The sequence below is a fragment of the Castor canadensis genome, chromosome 19 (genome assembly GCF_047511655.1).
Source record: "Castor canadensis chromosome 19, mCasCan1.hap1v2, whole genome shotgun sequence".
Lineage (NCBI taxonomy): Eukaryota > Metazoa > Chordata > Mammalia > Rodentia > Castoridae > Castor > Castor canadensis.
The window spans coordinates 20,626,132-20,649,626 of record NC_133404.1 but is presented as its reverse complement, the minus strand read 5'-3'; the positions used below and the strand labels follow the sequence as shown (position 1 = coordinate 20,649,626).

Sequence of the window (23,495 nt, the reverse complement as noted above, 5' to 3'; positions counted from 1 at the left end):
TTTATGTAAGGGGCTTGGAGCACCTTCAGATCTTGGTATCCCCAGGGTCCTGGTGCCCATCAACTGAATGGACATTAAGAGATGGATGATATGGTTTTGTATAAACAAAGGACAAGTCATCATCTAACTGATTTCTAAAGCACTTAAATTGTGTGGTACAGAAAACTCGAGATTAGGGCAGAGTATGTTAAAGGCTTATGTTTCCTGAAGCTTGAAGAAGTACTACAAGTTTCAGCTGTGGAAGACTACGGGAACATTTAATGTCCTCACAGAAGATGAGTTCTGGGTTGAATTTGTGCATTTAAGTAGGAGAGGAAGGTGGCAGAGGAGGGTGTCAAAAGGACCCCTGGAAAGAGGGAAGCTGGATGAGCCCAGGACTTCACAGAAAAGGAAGGTGACAATCTTCTTCCTAGGGAGGTGACAGCCCTTAAAAACAAACAAGAAACAACAACCACAATATGGTTGCCATCAACAAATGGCACTAAACTCCATGTCCATGTTCGGATTGGTGAATCCAGAGACAAGGAAGAGAATATCAGGGAACGTTAACTTGCTACTCTATATTTTATGAGCAGAACTATTGGACAATATTGTGATTTCTTTGGTAAATAGTCACGTCCTGCCACGATTCCATGCATAGTCATTGAAAATAAATAATTTCTAAGAACCATTTTCTTTTGGGAATAGAAAAGCCAAGTTCCTAGCTTGTGTGTTGATACTGAAGTATTTCCGAGTGATGATTATTACAAATGAAAACAAAGACGCGATTTGCGGACTTTGGAAGGCGAAAATTGTCCAGTGAAGAGAACTTCGTGGCTTGACTAAAAGTCCTGTTTCTCACTCCGGATTTTTCTATTTCCTCCTTTTCACTTCTACTGTTTATTGACATATTTTAGTCTCTTCCGGGAGAAAGGTCTACATCAGGGGGATGCTTTGCTCCAACCCTCCCCAGGAAGCCACCTTCCCAAGTGCAGTGCAGAATCCTAGCGCAGTTCAGACGACTTCCCAGCAGTGTGCACACCGCCTTGTCCCTTTGCAGTGGCGTCCCCAGATGCAGGCGCACTGGAAGGGGCGGGCCCCAGGATCCGGGGCCTGGAGAAGTACCCTGGGTTGAAGTGACAGTTGGCGTGCGGGCTCCCCGCGGGATCCCCAGGTCCCCTCCCCTGACGAGTCCCGCCCCCTTCCCGGCCTCAAACTCCGAGTCCATTCAAGCCTCGCCGTCCTCACCCTGCGCGTCGCCAAGCATGTAATTGGGGAAACTCCTCCCCGCGGGGACCGCCTCGGAGGCGCCACCGGAGGAGCGGCGACCTCGCTGCCCCACCTTCCATCGCTGCGGCCGCATCTGCGCGGAGCTGGCCGAGGGGCTGCGGGGCCAGGGCGTCCTCCGTGCACCTGCGCCCGCCACCCTGCCGCGCCGACAGGGTGACATTCGGCATCGCGGGGCGCCAACCCGGCGACACCCCGCGTGCGCCCCGCGGAGCCGCGCAGTTCCCGGCACCTCGGGCCGTCGGGGCCGCGGCCGGAGCCAGAGGCGACACCTGTCCCGCGTAGCACCGCAGCCTAGGCAGCGAGGCAGGGACAGCTGGAGGAGCCAAGGCCCGCGCTCCAGAGGAAGCCTGGGACCCGCGCCCGCGCTCCAGCGCACCATGGCCCCGAAGCTGCTGCTCCTGCTCTGCCTGTTCTCCGGCTTGCACGCACGGTAAGTGGCGCGGGGCCCCGCATTCTCCCGAGGCCTGGCGCGGGGCGGCTGGGGGGCGCTGTCTGCCGGCTCCGGGCCCCCGTGCTCCCGCCGTCGGTGAGGCTGCTGCACTCTTGGAGGAAGGAGACGGGGCTCTCCGCGCCCCACCTGCCTCCTCTCCCTGGCAAGGCAAGGCCGTTTGCAACCAGCAACGTAGGGACTCTCAGGTGAATCGGCTATCCAGTGGATTTTAGGATGTGGTGGTTTTAAGGGGATTTGAAAACCAAAATTTTGGGGCAGTGGCCCTATTTCTCTCTTATCCACCCATTTTCCCCATCCCAAATACTCCAAGGACTCTCTCTCTCTCTCTCTCTCTCTCTCTCTCTCTGTCTCTCTCTCTCTCTCTCTCACACACACACACACACACACACACACACATACACTGAGCGACACTCTATCCATACTGTCACTCTGAAAATTTCCAGGACCCAGGCACCTGGTTTCTTTGCTGCCCAACTAAGAAGAGCCAATGAATGGGATGTGGGCAAGTGGAGAGGGACTGGATCAGGTGGGCAGGGAGATCTCTGTTTACCTGAAAAAGACTCCCTTCCAAGGTACCCCCCGCCCCCACCTCACACTCCTGCCCCTTAAAGCAAACAGGCAGGTTGACATTGATTTGAGAGCTTCAGACCGGTTATATGAGAAGTTATGTCACCATCAATACCCTTAACCTTCCTCCCAGAACACCGTGTTGCTAAACGAGCTTAAAAACTCCAGAGGAGAGATGGAAAGGGCTCAAGAGAACAGAAGGGCAGTGGGACCAGAAGGGTTAAAGCCTGTTGCTGGAGACACAACTGGAGATTCTGGGATGGTTTAATTCTGTCTCCCTGGCTGGATCTCTGGCTAGAGCTTGCAGACTACCCTGTGCTTTAGAAATCAGAGCAGTTCCCTGGGGCTTCTCTACCCCCACCCTAGAACTCTCAGCGCATCCCTGTTTTCAAAGCACACTTGTTTTTGACACTTCTTGATTTCCTGGATCTGAAAGAGAATTAGAGACATCCATCCTTAAGGCCACAAGCTCAAACAGCTGTCAGAATGTTGGATTTTCGTTCATATTTGTGAAATATCAAGGAATAAGAAGACAAAAAAATATTACAAACTGTGGAGGGGTCCCCAAATCTCAGTCCATCTGACAAAAGTGCCAACCTCACCCCCAACCACTGGTCTTTGCTGAGTTGAAAAGGAGAAAGGCCAACTCCACTGGAGACAGACAACTCCCTCAAGGAGCAGAGGCAGCGCTACTTGAACCTCTCAGTGGAAGTTTCTTCCTGCCTAAGGATGGCTGGTGATTTTTTATGTTGGTTGTGTTAGAGGTTACCTTTGTTTAGAGGCTGACAACATCAGACACAACATGGAGGCTGGACTCACATCTGCAGGATATTTATTTCTTTTGCTACCAACTCAAAGAAGTGTGACCTGCAATTCAGGGTCAGCCAGTTACCTGTTCTGATCTTCATGTACTTAACATGCTAGGAGGAAAAAGGGTGGTTTTCTTCTCTAGTTCTGGGTGCTCAGTGGGAAGATGTTTTAGTACCTGACTTCTGACCTGAAGCAGTCAGGTTCCTGGGGATTTCCAAATCTACATAAACTCTTGTGGGATTCATCATCCTTTCTTTTGGCCAAGGCAAATGTACTGATTTTAGTATGTTCTCTCTGGTTTGCCAGTCTTGGTCATCACAATTGCGTGTCAGCCGAAGAAAATCCAAATTGTATGCTAATTTTATTGCTGCATGGCTCTCCTTTGAAGGAGTGTTTGTTCTATGAATGGGTTTTACAGACATGTAAAATAATCCAGTGCCTAGTGTCAGCTTTCAAAACTGTTATTAGTTCTGAGAGGGGGATTCATTTGCATTCTGAATGCTTTTCTGATGCTGAAGTTCCCTGGAAAAGTTTCTGACAGTTGTGCACTGTAAGGGGGAGGGAGGGTGGGGACTTCTCCACCCTGACACACATGGGTGAGCTGATTCCACAGTCAAAACACACTAAATCACATGTAAACTTTGATGATGCCTTGAAGATGTTTAATTGTTTTCTGAGCTTCTTTTGATAATGTTTCGAAATACTCTTGACTTTGTCTCTATCCTTCTGGGTGAAGAGAAAGTATAAGGCATGATAATAATGCCTGAAGGCATTTGTTTGACAATGGTAATACATGAGTGATTTATTTTGAAGAAAAAGCTAATTGCAGTGATGTTATTTAGGATTCAGCATTCCAAGTAACAAAGCTCATAAAAATTATATATAACCCACTTAGAATGTAAAGAAAAGCTCTATTTTATTCACCTTCTAGTGGATCCTCCAAGGTGACATTTGGTTTTCCCTACAGCATAGATTTTCAGTGGGGCTGGTGGTCTGACAATGCAAGGTGTCTACTTCATCTTCATGATTGGGAGAAGCCCAGCCTTTGCAGTTTAGGAGCCAACAGCATCTTCGACCCTTGTGCCTATGGTTCATGCCGTCTAGTTACAGAGTTGAGGGTCTGGCTATGCCCCCAAAAGGAGTGGGAAAGAACTCGCCTGCTTCCCTCCACAGCCCTTCTCTCCCACCTCCCCTGGCCACTCAGGAAGAAGCTTAGCAGTTTCAAGAAAGACCTCTCACCACCACTAGAGGGAGAATGAGGCTCATTGTAATACCTGTAATGTATTTTCAGAAACTCAGGCTGTGTATGTAGAGATTGGTGAGAAGTTGGTGTGTGCTTGTGACCACTGGGGCAACAGAAGATAAGAGAACTGGGGACAATGGTCTAGTTCTGTAGTGGTGGTTAGGGAGAGGCCAGGAAAAGGGGACATCAGGGGAAGAGGAGAAAGGAGAGGGAGAATCGGATAGCACAAGGAGAGAGGAAGGCATGGTGTCCGAGTTGCAAGGTGTCTTGAGGGGAGCAACCCCTCCTTCCCTTGTCCTCACACCTTTGACTTGCTAGGTCTTCTGGGCAGTGCTTTGGCTCCCAGTTACCCAAATGCTTCAAGTTCCTCTTTGTTTTGTTTTGCTTTTGCAAGATGATAAAATTAACATTTTTCATACTTCTCCTGATAACAGACTATTTTAAAGTAACATTTAAAATTCTGTAACATCATTTGTAGAAATTCACTTTTACAAGAAATGAAATGCGGCATATACTCCTTGTTGAATATGTGCCCAATATTATAAGTTGTTATCTGTGGTGAATGTTGAGTGTGAATCAAAATGCAAGGCAATTAATATTTCCCATGGATGGTTTATTTTGACCATCTAGCCAGTAGGGATTCAAGAATAGAATTGCAGTTAAGATCAGTCTAAGAAAAACTTACCTGGAAAAGTGATTCTGCAGGACAAAATCTCACGTACATGCATACAATTGGCATTTCATACCCTGGCTTCTGCATTTGCAAGTTCAACTACAGATTTAAAATATTGGAAAAAATTGTGCCAGACATGCAGGAATTTTTCCTTGTCATTGTTCCGTAGATGATACAATGTAGCAACTATTTACATACTATTTACATTGTACTGGGTATAAGCCACCTAGAGATGATTTATGTATGTGTGAAAGTTATGCAAATACTATGCCATTCATTGTACATGAGGGACTTGAATATCCTCAGATTTTGGTATGTGCTGAGGTCCTGGAACTAATCCGTAATGAATGAGAGACAGCTGTGTATACATTCAGATTTAGACTCGTGACTGTGAAGTAAGACTATAATAATAGTCTATTGTTGTGTCTTGTTAACACTCATAAAAGAGTCACATATGTAATATATGACATAAGCACAGAGATGTATACATCCTATTTCAGAAGAATGATGAAGTAGAAGTACTGCACTTGAAAATACTTATACTTTTCATTCATTTCATGTTCATTATAGATGATTTTGACAATCCTAAAAAACAACTCAGGACACTGATGTCCCAGAGCACCAATGCCATCACACGACATTGACATTTCGGTCCCTGTCTGTGAATCTGAACAGAAATGAGCTCAGAGTCAGGACAAATCTACCTTAATGCAGTTTTCTACTCTGCTGCTTCTTCTCTTCTGTGAAAAAAAAAGCATCAAGGCATGCACACTGACAACCAGAAAGGGGGTAGGAGCTCTCCTGGGCTCAGTGGCAGCCACCTGCAAATCAGTGCTATTTCCAGCAGAAAGCACTTTTCCAGTCCATATGACTTCACTCATTGAGGGAACGTGCTTGTCACCTGAGGCCTCCCCATCCAACAACTCCTGTTAGGGTGTTATGGTGTATGGTCCAGCAGAGGAGGCTGTCCTGGTCAGCTCTGCACAAAACAAGCTCAGACGTGCCTAAGCATTCATTGGGATCCACGTAATAAGACTCTAGAATGTTGAAATCATATTGGAAAGATTTTAATTCTTAATGTCTGTGCTAGCCTGTTCTGTAAGAGATGAATGAGTTTCTGTTGACTGAGGCATGTAAAATTGACAGGGGATTTTCACCAATCACCATACAATGCCTCTGCTGGCTGTCTTGTCCCCAAAGAGTGCTACTGGCAAAGCAGGCCACCTTATAACATGCCTGTCTTCACCCAAGTGTCGGACTCTAAGAAAAGCATAGTCAGACCCATCTATTTTCTTTGTTTTATAAATTAGGATATATTTGTTGTACACGGGGGATTCATTGTGACAATTCCAAATAGGCTTATATTGGAATTGTTTAGATCACCCCCACCATCTCTCTCCCTTGACCCCCTCCTTGTCCATTTCAAGCAATTGTAAGAGGTTTCATTATTGTATTTCATATAGATATATGAAGTCCGTCAACCATATTCCCTCACCTTAATCTTCTTTGTTCAACCTCCCTCCTCCCACAAGTACCCCCCAACACACTGTACTAATTTTACAGTCCTGTCTTTCATTATTATTTCTAAGTCAATATTTAGAAGGGTTTCTCAATGTATCCCTACTATGATTATGCTTTACTTTGATCCACTCAACCCCTTCCATATTCATCCTTAACCATTCCTCCCACCCCATCCCCTTTTCGACAGCTTTCAGCACATATCCTTATGTTTTCTATCTTCACAGATGTTATGTTTTACAATATTGTTGATGCTCTTATCATTCTCATTTCCCTCATTTATTATTTTCATTTCTCTCCTTCCCCAAGTTCCACAGAGTAGCTTCACTGTTACAAACACGTTCTACATATGGGTTTGTATGTGATCATGTTTGTTTTTGTGTATAGGTTTATCTTTTGGGTCTGTTTTCCACATATGAGAGAAAACAGGTAGTCTTTGCCTTTTTGATCCTGGCTAACTTCACTTAACATGATGTCCTCCAATTTCATCCATTTACCGTCAAACCACATGGTGTCCTTCTTCCTTATGGCTGAATAAAATTTCATTTTTTATCTATCTATCTATCTGTCAATCTATATCTGTCACATTTTCTTGATCCATTCATCAGTTGTAAGGCATCTGTTGTTGCCATAACTTGGCTATTATAACTAATGCTGCGACAAACATTGATGTATAGGTGTCTCTACTGTATCCTATTTCTTTGGGTAGATGCCCAGGTGTGGTATTACTGGATCATATGGCAGTTCTAGATCTAGCTTTTTAAAGAATCTCCATCCTGCTTTCCATAGTGGTTGCACTAATTTGCATTCCCACCAGCAGTGTATAAGGGTTCCTGTTTCACCATGTCCTCACCAGCATTTGCTGTTGTTGCTTTTGCCCTTGAATATGGCCATTCTAATTGGGATGAGATGAAATCTAAGTGTTGTTTTGATTTGTATCTTTTATAGCCAGGGAAGTTAAACCTTTCTTCATGCATTTGCTGGCCATTTGCAACTCTTCCTTTGAGAATTCCCTACTTAATTCCTGTGCCCATTTCTTTATTGGGATGTTGATTCTTTGGGGGTTGAGTTTTTTGAGTTCCCTGTAGATTCTGGATATTAGTCCCTTATTGGATGAACAGCTAGCAATGATTTTTTTCCCACTCTGTGGGCTGTCTCTTGAGTCTGGTGATGATTTGCTTTGCTGTGCAGAAGCTTTTTAGTTTGATGCAGTCCTATTTGTTCATTCTTTCTCTTAGATGCTGAACCATTTGAGTTCTACTTAGGAAATCATTCCCTATGCCTATATGTTTCAGTGTATTTCCTACTTCTTCCTGTAGTTTCAAATTTCAGTCTTTCTAATAAGGTCTTTGGTCTACTTTGAGTTGATTTTGATGCAGAATGAGAGACAGGGATGGAGTTTTGGTCTTCTATACATGGAGACCCAGTTTTCCTGACATTTGTTGAAGAAGCTGCCTTTTCTCCATCATGTGTTTTGGACTCCTTTGTTGAAGATCAGTTGGCTATAGCTTCACAGGTTTATGTCCTCAGACCCATCTATTTTTAATGAATCCGTTGTGCCAAAGCTGTTCCCATGACTTCAACTAAAATAAGGTCTTGGCTGTAGGTGCAGGAAACCACATACTAGAGAAAACCATGCCCAATGTCTGGCAGGTTTGTGCCCTGATCTTGGAAATTCTCAGTGTGCAGCTAAGGACAGCTCATTGCCTGCTGGCTGCCCTGGCATTGAGTTATCTACCAGAATGTCTGTGGTTTAACTTAGACAGGGAATGATCTTGTAACATGTAATGAAAGCATTATGACATGTTAGTAGCAGTTGCATTTTTCAGATTGAATTCTTACTATGTTGTGTTTCATTTTATTTTTTTCATTTTAGAGAGGTAACACGTATGCTTGAACTAAGAATACTAGTCCAATTCTTTGTTCCCATTTCAGTGGAATTTGGAAAGGACAAGGGCACTTACTGGGGACATTGCTGCAACTTACATGTCACATTTTGTGTCATAACTACAGGTCCAGAAAGGTGGAAGAAGATGAATATGAAGATTCTTCATCAAACCAAAAGTGGGTCTTGGCTCCAAAATCCCAAGACACTGATGTGACTCTTATTCTCAACAAGTTGCTAAGAGAATATGATAAAAAGCTGAGACCAGATATTGGAAGTAAGTAGTGTTCATTTTTCAATTTTTTTCCTTTTGGTGGTACTATGCTTTGAACTCAGGGCCTCACACTTGCTAACACTCTACCACTTGAACCACATCTCCAGCCCTTTTGCTTTAGTTATTTTTTGGTTAGGGTCTTGTGTCTTTCGTTCAGGCCAGCTCGGACTGCGGTCCTTCTGTTTATGCCTCCCACATAGCTGGATCACAAACACATGCCACCACACTCAGCTTATTGGTTGAGATGGGGTCTTGATAATTTTTCCCCCCTGGGCTGGCCTCAAACTATGATCTTCCTGATCTCTGCCTCTTGAGTGGGATTATAGGTGTGAGCCACTGAATCCGAACTAAAGTTTTTATTTCTAAGTGAGTATAAGTTCACAAAGCCTTGCTAATGTAGTGTACAGAGGTCTCCCGTATTCATCAAACAATGCATAGCTGCAATGTGTTAGTAAAGGCAGATTAGCCGTGGTTTGATGTATGTGTGGGGTTCTGTGTCATTTTGTCACATGTAGGTTTGTATGATGACCACTGCCATAAGATCCAGAAATAGTTTATAACCACAAAATCTCCTCTTGCCATCTGTTTGTAGTCACATACACTTCTCTCCCCCAAATTCCTCACCTCACCCAGTATTTTTTTTTTTTTTGGTTTTAACTCAAAGCCCTGTGCACTTGCTAATTTTTGAGCCATGCCCCCAGCCCTTTTTAGCTTTATTTGTTTTTTGGATAGGGCTCATGTTTTTTCTCTGGACCGGCCTCAGGATGCAGTCCTCCTTCCTGTACCTCTCATGTACCTGGGACTGTTGGTGCATGCCACTTTGCCCGGCTTGTTGGTTGAGATGAGGTACTACTAACCTTTTACCCAGGCTGACCTTGAACTACAGTTATGCTCTCTATCTTCTAAGTAGCTGGAATTACAGATATGTATAATTCCACACCAAAGTACTGTGTCTTACAGTACTTTGTTCATTCTTATAGCTGTGTAATCGTCCGTGGTGTGGTCCTACAGTTTACTTGTGTGTTCACCTATTGAGGAGCATTTGGTTGTGTCAGTTTTTGTCTGTTACAGATAAAATGATGAGGTACACTGCATACGGGTTTCTGTATAGGTATAAGATTTTATTCTCCTGATAACTGCCAGGAGTATGAATGCCAGGTCATATGATGAATATGTGTTTAGTTTTTTTCAATTTCTATTTTCAAATTTAAATTTTTAACTGAAGCAAAAGACATAAAAATTGTGCATATTTATGGGATGCTATATGATGTTTTGATACATGTAAATATTGCATGATGTTTAGATCAGGATAAACTCTCCTCAAACATTTATCATTTCTTTACAGTGAAAATATTAAAACTTTCTTCTAGGTTTTTTGAAATATACAGTACTTTATCTCTATTGATCATCACCATCCTGTGCAAAGAAGCACACCAAAACTTTTTATTCCTACTGAATTACATCTAGGTATCCTTTGATCATCCTTCCATTTCTGTCTCCCTGTGCTCTCCTTGGCCTCTGGTACCTACCATTCTACTCTCTACTCTACTCTCAAGGTCTTGTCAAACTCTTTTCTTTATAAAGTGGCCATACCATTATCTGTTGCCACAAGCAAATATCTGAAATTCCCAGTTTCCCTCTGCCCTCACCAGCACTGTTTTTGTTTTTGTTTTTTTAGCTGCTCTAAGAGTTGTGTATTTAAGAAGTCAGTATCCACCATGGTCTTAATTTGCATTTCCCTAATTGATAGTGATCCTGCACTCACTTTATGTTCTTATTTCTCATCAGTACATCCTCTTCCTCCAGAGGTCTCTTCATGCCATTTTAAAAGGTGAATTATTTGGTTTTACTTTATTTTTTTACTACTGGGTAGTGAGGATACTCTGTATTGTAGATTGGAGCCTGTCAGATCTGTAGCCTGTCTTTTCATCTTGTCAACAAGATCTTTCACAGAGGAAAAGGTTTTAATATTGATGAAGTCCAACTTATTGACTTTCCTTTTATGGAGGATGCTTTTGGAATAATGTCTAAGAATTCTACATTAAGCTCTAGATCCTGAGGATTTTCTTCTAAAAGTTTTAAAATTTATGTTTTACATCTTAAGTTATTTTAAGTTAATTTTATAAAAATCAAGAAGTGAGGTTTTGAAGTGATTTTTTTCAGTATCCATGGATCTCCAATTACATCAGCAACATTTGTTGAAAAGACTACCCTTCCTCTATTGAACTGTGTTTGTGCAATTGTCAAAAATCAGTTGATTAGTGTGAACTATATTTCTGGGTTCTCTATTTTGTTTTGTTTATCTGGGTGTCTTATCACTGGGTCAATACCTACGGTGGGTTTTTTTCTTTTTGTTTTGTTCTTTGTTTTTATGGTGCTTGGGCTCAACCCAGGCCTCACACATGCTAAGCAAGGGCTCTACTACCAAGTACACTCCCAGGCTCCTACTCACAGTTTTGATTACTACAGCTATATAAAGCCTTGAAAATGGATAGAGTAATTCAACGTTTTCATTCCTCTTTGCCCATACTATTTTAACTGTTGTAGTTCTTTGTTTTTCCATATGAATTTTAGAATACTCTTGTCTCTTTCTACAGAAAGAAAACAGTGTTGGGACTTTGGTGGGAATTGTGTAAAGTCTGCATATCAGTATGGAAAGAACTGGACATCCTTGTTACTTTGAGTCTTCTAATCCATGAACATAAAATGTCTCTTCATTGTTTAGATTTCAGTGGTTAACAGTGATTAACATAGGAGTCCTTAAAGCAATTTGTTAGATTAATACCAAAGTATTTAATTTTTTGGAGTGATTGTAAATGGCACTGCATCCTCAAATTTTATTTTCTCTGTGTTCATTGCTAGCATACAGAAGTGCAATTGGTTTTTGTGTATAGATGTTATGTGCTCTGACTAATTTAGACATTTTATTTGTTTTAGGAGAATTTTTTTCTGGTAGGTTCCTTGACATTTTCTGTGTACACCATCATGGCATCTGCAAATGATCTCATGGTTTTATTTTTCTTGTTTTACTTCCTTTCCTTGCCGATTGCACTGGCTAGAGCCCCTGACACTGTGGTGAATAGCAGTGGTGGGAGTGGACACTGTGGCTTTGTTCCAGGCCAAAGTGTTCAGTCTTTTATAATATGATGGCAGCTGGAGATGTTTTGTATATGTTCTCTATCCAGTTCAGAAATCCCCTTCAATCCTTACTTTTACAAGAGACTTTCTTTCAAAAACAATGGATGAGTCTGGAATTTTGCCAAATGCTTTCACTGCATCCAGTTGACATGGTTATGTTTTTTTTTCTTTCTTCAGCTTGTTTATATGGTGGATTATATTGTTAAAATTTTCAATCTATTAAACCAGTATTACATCCTTAGAATGACTTCTACTTGGTCATACTTGTTAATAACACTCTTTAAAAAATTCATTTTATATGTTGCTGAATTCAATTTGCTAATACTATGTTAAGGGTTTTTGTGTCTCTATTCACAAGAACCATTGGTCTACAGTTTTCTTTGTTCTTTTTTAAAAAATTTACTGTCTTTGGTGTGGTGTCAGGTAATACCAACTTCATGAAACTAGTTGGGAAGTGTTCCCTCATCTTCTGGTTCCTGGAATAGAGTGTGAATTGTGTAAGAGTTTGTATTATACTTTTTAAACATTTGATAGAATTCTCCAGCAACACCCTCTGGGAGAAGAGATTTCTTTTCTGGGAGTTTTTTCATTACAAATTAATTTTCTTAATAAGGTTAGTATAGTGGTCAACTTTATGGTAGGTAAGTGATGATAATTTGTGCTTTATTTCAAGTGGTCCGTTTATTTCAAGTGGTCTGCTTATGCATGTAGAACTGTTCATATTCCCTTGCAATTTTTGAAATGTCTGCAGGGCCCATAATAACATCTCTGTTTTATTGCTGATATTGGGGCTTTGTTTCATCTTCTTTTTTCTTTATTAGTCTTGCTAGAGGTTTCTTACATTGACCTTCTCAAAGGACCAACTTTTTGTTTCATTATTTTTCTCTGTTCCTGTTTCATTAAAGTTTGGTCTCTATTATTTCCTTTCTTCTGCTTGCTTTGGGCTTATTTTAGTTTTCTCCTTCTTGAAGTGGAACTTTTGGTTCTTGACTTGAAATTATTCTTTTATTATGTCAGCATTTGGTGCTCTAAAATGGCCCTCTTGGCACCATTTTAACTTCATCCCACAAATTTTGATATATTATGTGTTAATTTTAATTTAGTTCAATGAATGTTTTTATTTCCCTTAAGATCTTTAATCTATGGATTATGTGGAAGTGTGTTATTAGTTTTGAAGTGTTTAGAAATTATCCTGTTACTGATTTCTAGTTGGATTCCACTGTGGCCAGAGAATATACTCTACCTGTTCAATTCTTTACAATTTGTTAATGTTTGATTTATGACCCAGGAAATGGTCAATCTTGATGAAATGTTCCAGGGGCACTTGGAAAGAATATGCATTCTGCTGCTGTTGGATGGATTGGATTCTGTTGTTTGATATTGTTGTTCAGTTCTATATCCTTGCTTATTTTCTGTCTAGCTTTCTATTGGTTGTTTTGATAAACTCATGATTGATGGACTAAAAAATTGATTCTGTTCCAAGATAAGAGTGGCATGTTTGTCCATGAGAAGTGGTGCCTACAACTGCAGTGCAGGCCTGCTCTCTGTTCCCAGGGGCAGTGAGGATGTGTGGATGGTGGCAGGCCTGGTCTTTCACAGGATACCCCAGGCTGGGCTTTGTTTCATCATTCCTGTGTTATTTTGTTTCAAGTAGAGCCCAGAAGCTTGTCACCCTTCATTAGCCACACTGTACCTCAAGTTTTCCAAGCCTACAACTCCAATTCATCCATATCAGGACCTAGAACTACCCTGGTTCCAATAGACATAGAATTTCAAAATTTTTATTGTTTGTGTAGGGAGAGTTTAAAGGTATAATTCAGTGTGATACAGGAAAAGCCATGTCAACCTTTTGCGTCCCAGTGTCCTCTTCTATGCAATGAATGAGAGGGACCAGATCACTCTTAAACTTCCTTCTGGCTTTAAAATGTTTTCTCAGTGAGCTATACTTCTAAATTGCAATTGCAAGTTTCAATTGTCACCATCGTTTTTTCATCATAAACATACAAAGAGTCTATACAGCATGAAGAATGTGCAGAGACTGCATTTATATGGAAAGAGATGATTTAGAAAATGTTAAAATGTCCTCACTCTGGTCTGACAGTGAGCTGAACCTCATAGCAAAGATAAACAAGGATTGCTTCTTGTATTCTGGGCTGGTTCTTTGCTCTCATCTACTACCACATACCCACACATATCCTGTGAGGTGGGAAATTAGACATAGGAAGTGGTGGGCTTCCAATCCAGACCTCCTGGACTCTATTGTAAGATCATTTAGCCTCTGTTTTTAAAATTTCATTTTATTGTTGTGCTGGATGGGGTTACATTGTGGCATTTACAAAGGTTCTTACCATGTATCATACTTGAATTCACTCCCTCTACCATTCTCCTTTATCCCTTCCTCCTCCCATTGGATAAATAATTTCAACAGGTGTCTGTTTTCTGTTTACATTTATGTGTACTAAGTATTTGCACCATATTCACTCAACTAATCCTTTCTCTCCCTCCTCCTTCCCACTAGTATCAACACTTCCATGCAGGACCTGTTCTGCCCTCCTGTTCTCCTTTTGCAAAGGAAAGGAAAAAGAAATGACATTTTTGTTTGCTTAATATAGTTACATAGAGAATTTTGTTGTGGCACTTCCATGTATATACGTATTATTGCCCAATTTGGTTCATTCTTCTATTTTTCTTCTTTCTACTTTAGTCCCTTTCTTATGGTTGTTTCAACCAGTTTAAAAGTTCTATATTCATTCTTGTATAGAGAGTACATCAACTATATTCACCTTAACTTCCTTCTTTTACCCTCCACTTGGCATGTCCTGTTTTTCATAATATTGCAACATTTGTATTAGGCTTATATTCCCCATATGAGTGAAAACATGTGGTCTTTGGCCTTCTGAGCTTGGCTAACTTCACTTAAGATGATGTTCTCCAGTTCCATCCATTTACCTGCAAATGACAAAATTTCATTCTTCTTTGTGGCTGAATAGAATTCTATTGTATATGAGTACCACGTTTTCTTAATCCACTCACCAGTAGTGGGGCATCATGGCTGTTTCCACAGTTTGGCTATTGTGGATAATTTAGCCACTGTTCAATTTTTTGGAAAATGTAAGGGAAGCCCATTGAAAAACACATGCATCCAACACAACACGGAAAAGGACATGCAAAAGTTCTCTCATGAGCAATGGATAAATGGAACTCATAATTCTGGATATTTTACAGTTGTCCTCCTTTATAGAAGACGACACATTCCAAGACCTCTAGTAGATGCCTGAGTCCAGATAGTACCAAATCTCAAAAGCATATATATATGTTTTTTATATATACATAATCATAGTAAATTTATTTATAAATTAAGATACAGTAAGAAATTAACGATAACATGCATTGTAATAAAAACGACGTGATTATAGCCATTCTCTTTCTCTCCCCTCCCCAAAGTGCCTTACTGTAATGTACTCATCTATATTTGGATAATGGGTAACTGGAGCCTTGGAAAGAGAGACTGTGGTTGAGGGAGGACTATTTATTTTCCCACTGAGTACATACATTTTCCAAACAAAACAGCATACCCACACACTAAGCATGAACATTTTTTTTAAAGGAGGCAACTCCTTATAAGTCATTGTCACATGTGAGAAGAGAGCTGTGCTTTCTGAGTGAAAGAGATTTTGAAAAGCAATTAAGTATAAAGTCACAAAGCAGGATGCTCCTCTCTGGTCTCTTGACTTTAAAGATCCACCATGGATGTTACCATTGTCCTTGGGATAGCAGGGTGCCCTGATGAAAGCCAGCATCTGTGAGACATTTTAGGCTGCATCTTCCTGTCTCATTTGAATGCTAAATGATGCCTGATTGGCAGAATCTATCGACTTGCTAATATTGAATTAGAGAATAGTAACTGCCTTAGGACAGCTCTCCTGGTAAAGATGCTGAATTAGACACAGCATCTTCTGTTAGGGCTCAGAAGGACTCTGCTTTAAAGGTGAATTTCTCAAAAACAAATGGAGCTCCTTTCCCCAAGACTTCTTTTTTTTTCCTATTTACAGCTTATCTTATTTGCTGTAGCCATGCTGCTTCCTTATCAGGAAGCAATGAACTCATATTTACATGAGGTGCTGCACATGGATTTTCTGATTGTTTGTGTTGGAGATACCAGTTGATCTCTTCACTGCCCTTACCACATCCTCCCTCTCTCAGCTCATCAGTCACTGCATCCTGAACTTCTCTCCACACTCAGTGCTGCTGTGGACAGCTGGGGATCTCTCCACACATGGGTTCTGCTGATGGTGAGGAAGGGGAAGGGGATCTCCAAATAGCATTCCCACTCCTAAATAAATAAGCCTATTGAAACCCTAGAAAATTCTACTTCACTTTAAAAAAAAAATGACACAGCAAGGCAAGCTGCACCTGGTCCTTGCCTGGGCCTCTGTTCAGGGATACCAGCCCTCTTGTTTTACTCTTCTGGACCTTGCTGTTGCTGTCACCTTAACCCTGTTCTACTGCTTCTGCACTGAACTCTCTTGTAGTTGAGTTACTTCTAGGTCCTTTTTATCATATGTAACACAAGGTTAAACCAATTTTTAAACAAAGTCATGAAGATGACATGATGTGGTGTGACTGTGAATCTGTTTCTACAGTCTTATTGTGTATTTTCCACAATTCACAGGTGAGAACTGGTCTTTTCATTTTTTGAATGCACAGTTCACATTTCCTAACTGTAGATGCATGTATGTCATTGCCAGCTCCCAAGATATATAGTCCAGCTGTAGCCCCATGATCTAATATCAGGAAGGCATCAAATGTCTCACTGCCTTTATTGGTGACAATACATGGAATTGCACAGGCTTTTCTTGCCAAGAAGCAATATCGCTGTGTGGAATCATCTAATTAGTTTTTATATTACAAAATGTGATGATTATGTTTTAAAAATGCTGGATGCTTTCCTATTATTTCTCCTCACTTCTAAATTATGAATGTATCTGTTTTAGTTCCCTTCCTTTAACCGTCCATCATCTTAAGTAATGAGAAAGCCATGTCCTTTACTGGTTCAGGGTCAGGCAGGGTGTCATTAATCTCAGGAGCAGGTCTTGTCATGTGAGCTGGGAAAGACTGAAGGAGGATAACCTTTTAATAAGAGAATTATGGAAAAGGGGAATGACTGAAGTGAATCTGTCTTCCTTTAAGGATTCAACAAATTTTAGTCCCTCTCCTGGGCAGAAGAGACCACAAGTCCCAGTGTGTTATTTATGCAATCAATGCAAAAGACAATAATGCTGGGAGACATGAGAAGTTGTGAATTGGTACCCTGTATGCTGACACAGGCAATGCATAGAAATGACTGATGGGTTTGTTTCAGTCAGGCAAAATATCTGAGTACTATTCTGTTGGCTGTGTCCATGGATAGGGAGCTTAATGTGCCGAGCCTCTTCTGCAGGTGTTTGTATAGGTGAACTTCTTTCCCAGTCTTTTCTAAAGCATGTTTTGCCAGTTGAATTGAAACTTCTACAAGTGGAATGGAGAATATCCAGTACAGGAGGAAGCTGGCTGTGTGCATGAGGTGAGGTGTGTTAATGTAGTAAGCTGTGACAGAGGACAGGGACAGACTCTCCTCCCTTGCTGGGGGTACCCACACATCCCTTCTAAGTTGGAGCACTAGAAAGAGATTCCTTTTCCACTGGGCTTCTTTCCTTTAGGCTTGTCAGGGGCATGGTACCTGGTCACTGGCGTAGAAGAATTGGGATGACACAGACACAAGTCTCAGGGTGGTCAGGAGGTCTCCTGCTACTCCAGGTTCCTGTTCCTGGATGAGGAAGGAGAGAGAGAAGATGACCAAATAGTGGAGTCGTGACCTCCAAGTAGGTTAGGAACAAGTTTTGCAACAGATAATATATTTTAAAATAATTAGAAGAATAACAAGTAGACTTTAAAGAATGATTTTAACAATGTGATATTTCAAAACACATACGTGTTGTATATTGCAGAGCAAGCATATTTGTCTCCTCAGACACTTATTTCTTTCTGGTAAAACCATTCAAAATCCTTTCTTGTAGCTTTTTGAAATATACAGTACATTACGGTTATCCATGGTCACCCTACTATGCAGAACTTCTCTCTACATCAGAACCTATTTCTCTTCTCTCACTGTAACTTAGTACCCATTGACTACCCATTTCCTATTGCCTGTTTCCTCTCCTCTTCCTGCCTCTGGTAACTACCATTCCATCCTCAGTTACCACGAGATGAACTTTTTTAGACTCTACATATGAGTGAGATAGGATTTTCAAGTAATTATTTTATGTGATTCTTTGACATCATTCAGTGAAAAATTATAAGCATTGTCAAGCTTCCAGAGAACTGTAAGCCCAGTGCTTAAGGACTACTGGTCACAGATGGGATCTCTCTGAGGGAGACCTGAATTGGCCATTGGAAAACAGAGAAGGCCTAGCTGCTCTCATTTTTCTGAGTTGATCCTCCCATTCGAGTTTTGAGAATGGCAGTTGGAATATTCAACTTGAAAAAATTTTAAGATGTGTAAAGGAAAGGCTATACAAAGAATCAAATGTATTATTAAGTATTTTGATTGATAATGGATTTGATGACTGCCCCTCATCCTGATCACTTTCATATTTTAAGAAAAATAAAAGACACACTATTTCAATCCAAAGGAATGAAGGACATATTTTGAAGAATAGGTGCTTGTGTTTCTGAGGAAGAGGAAGCAGACTGTTGAGTATTTGAGGTCCCTTAATCTCTGTTGCACTGGTGGCTCACAGGCTAGTGCCCAACTCTGGATGACCCTCTGACTACGATGAGTCCAACTAGCCTTTCCTTTCTCAATGCACATCAGGTCATGTGCTGACTGTGTATGTAGCTTAGGCAGACTAGACCTCCCCTAAAATCTACAGCCCACCATACAGATGAGTGCATTGTCATTTTCCAGCAATTACTGTATATCCAGAAAATAATTCAAATGTATTCACTCTAGTCTCAGAACAGATGTAGGAGGAGAAGAAACAGACATTCTTAATTGCTGTGCCGAAGTAAAAGCTATTACTGCGGAGTTAGTTAACTGATTCTCCCACAAAGTTAATTCAAATGCTTAAGGGGGGTAGAGAACAAATTTTGTGCAGAAATTATACCTGTCATCCCCATGAGAGACTAATTAGACATCCAAAGGCCGCCAGGTCAAGAGTTCAGCTCTACACTATTGACAGGTGACCCTTCCCCACCTTTTCCTCAGCACTTGGCATTTTCCTCACCCTTAGCATTTAGGATTTCATGGTGGCACTCTCTTGTCTAGGCTGAATCTGTGCCAGACAAAGCTGCATTAGAGTGCATGCCACAGTCTAGTTCATTAATAATTTGTCTTAGAATTTTTTTTCCTATGAGAAATGTATAATAGGGCTTCATTGTATAAGTAATTTTTTTCTTATATGTGATTTAGTAAATCACTCAAGTCACATGTCCACAAGTATACTCTAGTGGTTGAAATTAATTTGAATATTCAGTTGTGTCATAGAATAACAAATGATCTCTTGCTCATGTTTATTCATTACTACTCCAGGAAGTGAGCAAAATAGGCTGCATGTGGATTAGAGTATGTTGGAGTGAGAAAGGCTCCAGACTCAAATAATGGGTTTTTCCAGCAGTTATCAGCAGATTCACTGAGTGAAACCTGTAGATTTCTGTCTCAAAATGGGATAATTAAACTTGCATCCAAGCCCTGCTGTAAGAATTACAGGTAATAACACTGGCCCATGGTGAGCTGGCAGAAAGTGTCGGGTGGCTTCCTTCTTCTCTTCCCAGACCCACTCTTTTTCAGGTCCTCTTCATTGTGGCTCATGAGAGCAGGAACAGAGCCCTTAGACAGCTCCACTGTCATAAAAGCTTTGTCTTATGCTGAGATTTCTGTTTAGCTGTCTGCATTTCATCAGTCTGTAATTAACATTCCAATCCACAGCACCCCCCAGATCCCATTATAAAGCAGACCTGTGCCCCCATGGATCCATGGTTCTACTAATTATATGCGAGGGACCAGTGTAGACATAAAGAGCATAGTCTCCTAGAGTACTGTGGTTCAAAGGGATTCTAAAGGAAATTCAATCCAGCAATTCACAAACCTGGCATTGCCTCAAACTGCCTGGAGAGCTTCTTATAATACAGAAGCCAGGACTGGAGGCATGGGTAAAGCTGCACAGCACTTGCCTGGTAAGCACAAAGAACTGAGTTCAAACCCCAGTACAGCCAAGGAAAAAATATGAAAGCCAGGGCCTTAATCCTAACATCTGCTAGTAAGAATGTGGAGTATTTTTTTTTTGTGTGTCCTAGTTCATGGACTTCCAGTTCAATCTATACTGTTACCATTAAACCCTGCTCACTTTGGGTTTAATTTTTGCCCCAGCACTTCTTAAAAAGAAAAGAAAAAAATTGAAAGAGAAAAATGTGGGGAGACTCACGAATATAGGTGTTTACTCAGTGGACAGTTTAGTTGCCTTTTCTTCTTATTATTCTCGCCACAATCATGGTTGTCATCCATATGCAAGACTCTTTTTCCCTTCCCAGATTAAGAACCCCAAGAGGAGTATTGCTTGTTATCATCTCATGGTAGTTCCTTCTGACTTTATTAAGTCATTTGACAAACTTTTACTAAGACCTGCAAAGTACCAGGCCCCTGCTGCAGGCTCTTGAGATTCCTCAGTGAGCCAACAAAAATCCTTATCTTCCTGGAGTGGATGGCATTGTGGGGGCAGACAGACAAATGAGGAAAAAGAGTTGGACACTTACAACTGCTGTGAGAAAGATAAGACCTGGCAGAGAGAGTAAGCGTAAGCAGGAGTAACAGTATCTGAGTACCTCATCCTTCCTCGCTTTCAAACCTGAAACCCAGGGACCCCACATCTGCCTCTCCTCTCTCATCCCAGCCCTCAACCAAGCCCTACCATTTCCTACCTGTTCCTTCCTGTACTTGTCCAGCCTCCCTACTCTTTGCCTCTGCGTAATGAGCCCTCACCCTTTGCTCATTTTTCCTGTCACCTCTTCTCAGATGACACCTGTTAATCCCTGCAGTGTTGGCTCAAACACTCCTTCTCCAGGGAATTCTTCCTTGTGCCCCCAGGCCAGATTGGGTCTCACCTTTTTGCCTGGTAGCCCTTATCATACACAGTTAGGATGTATCTGAAGTGTGCTGCCTATGAGCCTTTGATTCATATCCGTCCCTCTGCCAGGCTGTGTGTCCACGTGTGCTGGGACCAGGTGTGTGTAGATCACCATGGTGTACTGTGGCACATGTGAGTCCTCGGCACGGATTGTGTGCAAGTGAATGCAGACCAACCTGGTGCTGTGGAGGGTGGAGTGGGGTGCTGATTAGGATCCACTGAGTATTGTAACCCATAATAGCTCCTGACAATTGCATGTTCCCATGTACTTCCTGGGCATCACACTCCTATTGCACTGCATCTTCCTCACCAACCTGAGAGATGAGCCTGACTCTCCTGCTTAGTACAGGGATGAGTCCCTTGAACTCTAAGGGCTTAGTCAAGCATGGAGCCAGGCTTCCGCTTCCTGAGGACCCCCAGGTGTTTCTCTGTCCTATGTCTCCCATTGTGTGCTTATGGTTTCTGGAGGGTTTCAGTGAGTTACGTGGAATGCACAGCTTACTCACTTTGCAGAACTCATGAGCTGACCTGGGTCCCGGGCATGACTCCCCCCCACAAGCTGGTGTAGACTTACTTATGATCCTCTACAGAACTGCTGGGCTTGTGTCCCAGGTGTCAGGTCTCAGGAAGCTCCCAGGGGCTCTTGGGTATGCAGTCAGGGGTGGGTGCTGCCACCAGCTTCTTCCACCTGGTGAATCCTTATTTTCAGGGGGACCTGCCAGGGAAAACTACTCTGTTTTCTTAACCTCTCTTCTCTTTTGTTCTTGGCCTTCTTCCCATCAGTTCCACATAGGATCTAATAAAATTCCTCTGGACAAAATGCGTGCCTCCTGTGTCCTGGGTTTGTGTCATGGTCCCAACATAGTGTAGTTGGGACTCTATATCCCTGGTTCTGTGGCTGCTCATACAACCAACTGCAAAGAAAGACTTTTTTTTTAAATAAATTGCATCTATACTGAACCGTCCTAACCAATACAGAATAACAGCTATCTATATAGCATTTACGTTGTATTAGTATTGTATTATCATTATAAGTTGTATAGAGATGTTTTACAGTCTATGGGAGGGGCAGGTGGTATAGCTCTATGGTAGAGCACATGTCTGAGGTCCTGGATTCCATCCAATGGGATGGATAATAAACTAACTAAATAAGGTCTGTGGAAGGATTTGTGTAAGTTACATGCAAACACTATACTATTTTATATAAAGGACTTGAGTATCTTTGGATTTTTATCCTGGGGGGAGGGCCCTGGAGCCAGTCCCCCATGGATATTAAGGGGTGATTATTTAATCTGATTTAACTCTCAGAACAGGCCTCTCAGGTGGAGGTCACTGGAATGTTTTACATGAATGGAATGGGGAAGAGATGGCCTTTGGGAGGCCACAGTGGGACAGTTAAAAAAAAAAATTAGACCAGATGGGTGAAATTGGTGTTTCTTACCTTTATTAAAGTCTACTTACTGATTTTGTATCTATTTCTATCAGTTTTTGAAAGCAAAATATTTAAATTCCTGGCAGTAACTGTGGCACTATTTTTCTTTAGTTCTAGCAGCACTTAAATCTTTAATTTTGAAGCATTGTTTCTAGAGGTAAAAGCACCTAGGATTTTTATGTCCTCTTGATTAATGAACCAGTTTGTCATTATAAAATGAGTATCTTTATATCTGGCACTTTGCTGTGAAATCCACTCTGATATGAACATAGCCACTCCAGCTTCCCTTTGACCAGTATCGGTATGGTACAGACTTCTAGCCTTTGCTTTTAATCCATGTGTGTCATTATGTTTAAAGTTTCTCTCTGGTAAGTGCACATAGGTGAGTCTCGCACTTTATTTAATCTAAGACTTGCTTTTAAGTTGGAATTTTCAGACCATATACATTTATAGTGCTTGGTGATGAAGACTTTAAGTCTAGGATCTATTTGTTTTCTATTGGTCCTCTGTTTTTCCTTTTTTGTTGTCGTTCTATTTTCCTGTGGGTTTTTTTTTTAATGAGTGATAACCCATAATTTTGTTATTTTAGTGATTGAATCCATTTCACAAAGTATAAAAATGTTGCAAGGATGTTTTCCATCTCTTCCCTCCCAGATTGCATGCTATAGTGGTCATGTATGTGAGTTAAATGTGTATTAAAACTCCACGTTCTATTGTGATGATTTTTGTTCAAATATTCATTACCACTCCACTCATTCATTGTGAGGTCTGGCACTTTTTTTTATCCTTTGTGTAGATCTCTATTTCTATCTTTTATAATTTTTCTCCACCTAATGGACTTTTTTTTAAAACATGGTACAGTTAGTGATGAGTTCTTCCTGTGTTTGTATACCTGAAGATGTTTTTGTTTTGCCTTCTTTCTTCACATTTTCATCAAAATATAATTCACAAACCATAAAATTCATTAGATTGAAGTGTTCAGTTCAATAGTTTTTAGTGGATTCACAGGGTTGTATGCTATGACTAAGTTTGGAGCTCCTTGATCACCTGGAAAGGAGAGATGTTCTCTTGGGT

At 41.2% G+C, this 23,495-nt stretch overlaps 1 protein-coding gene across 2 annotated transcripts in view; it reads left to right on the top strand.

Moving 5' to 3' along the window:
• Positions 1-1,012: 1,012 nt before the first annotated feature.
• Gabrg3 (gamma-aminobutyric acid type A receptor subunit gamma3) overlaps positions 1,013-23,495 on the top strand; it is a 620,605-nt gene continuing 598,122 nt past the window's right edge. The window contains exons 1-2 of one of the 2 annotated variants that reach the window (XM_074061798.1): positions 1,013-1,699; positions 8,545-8,693. In XM_074061798.1, coding sequence (XP_073917899.1) covers positions 1,647-1,699; positions 8,545-8,693 — 202 coding nt within the window. In that variant the 5' untranslated portion in view covers positions 1,013-1,646. The remainder of the gene's footprint in view (positions 1,700-8,544; positions 8,694-23,495) is intronic. The other variant, XM_074061795.1, reaches the window with a different exon arrangement.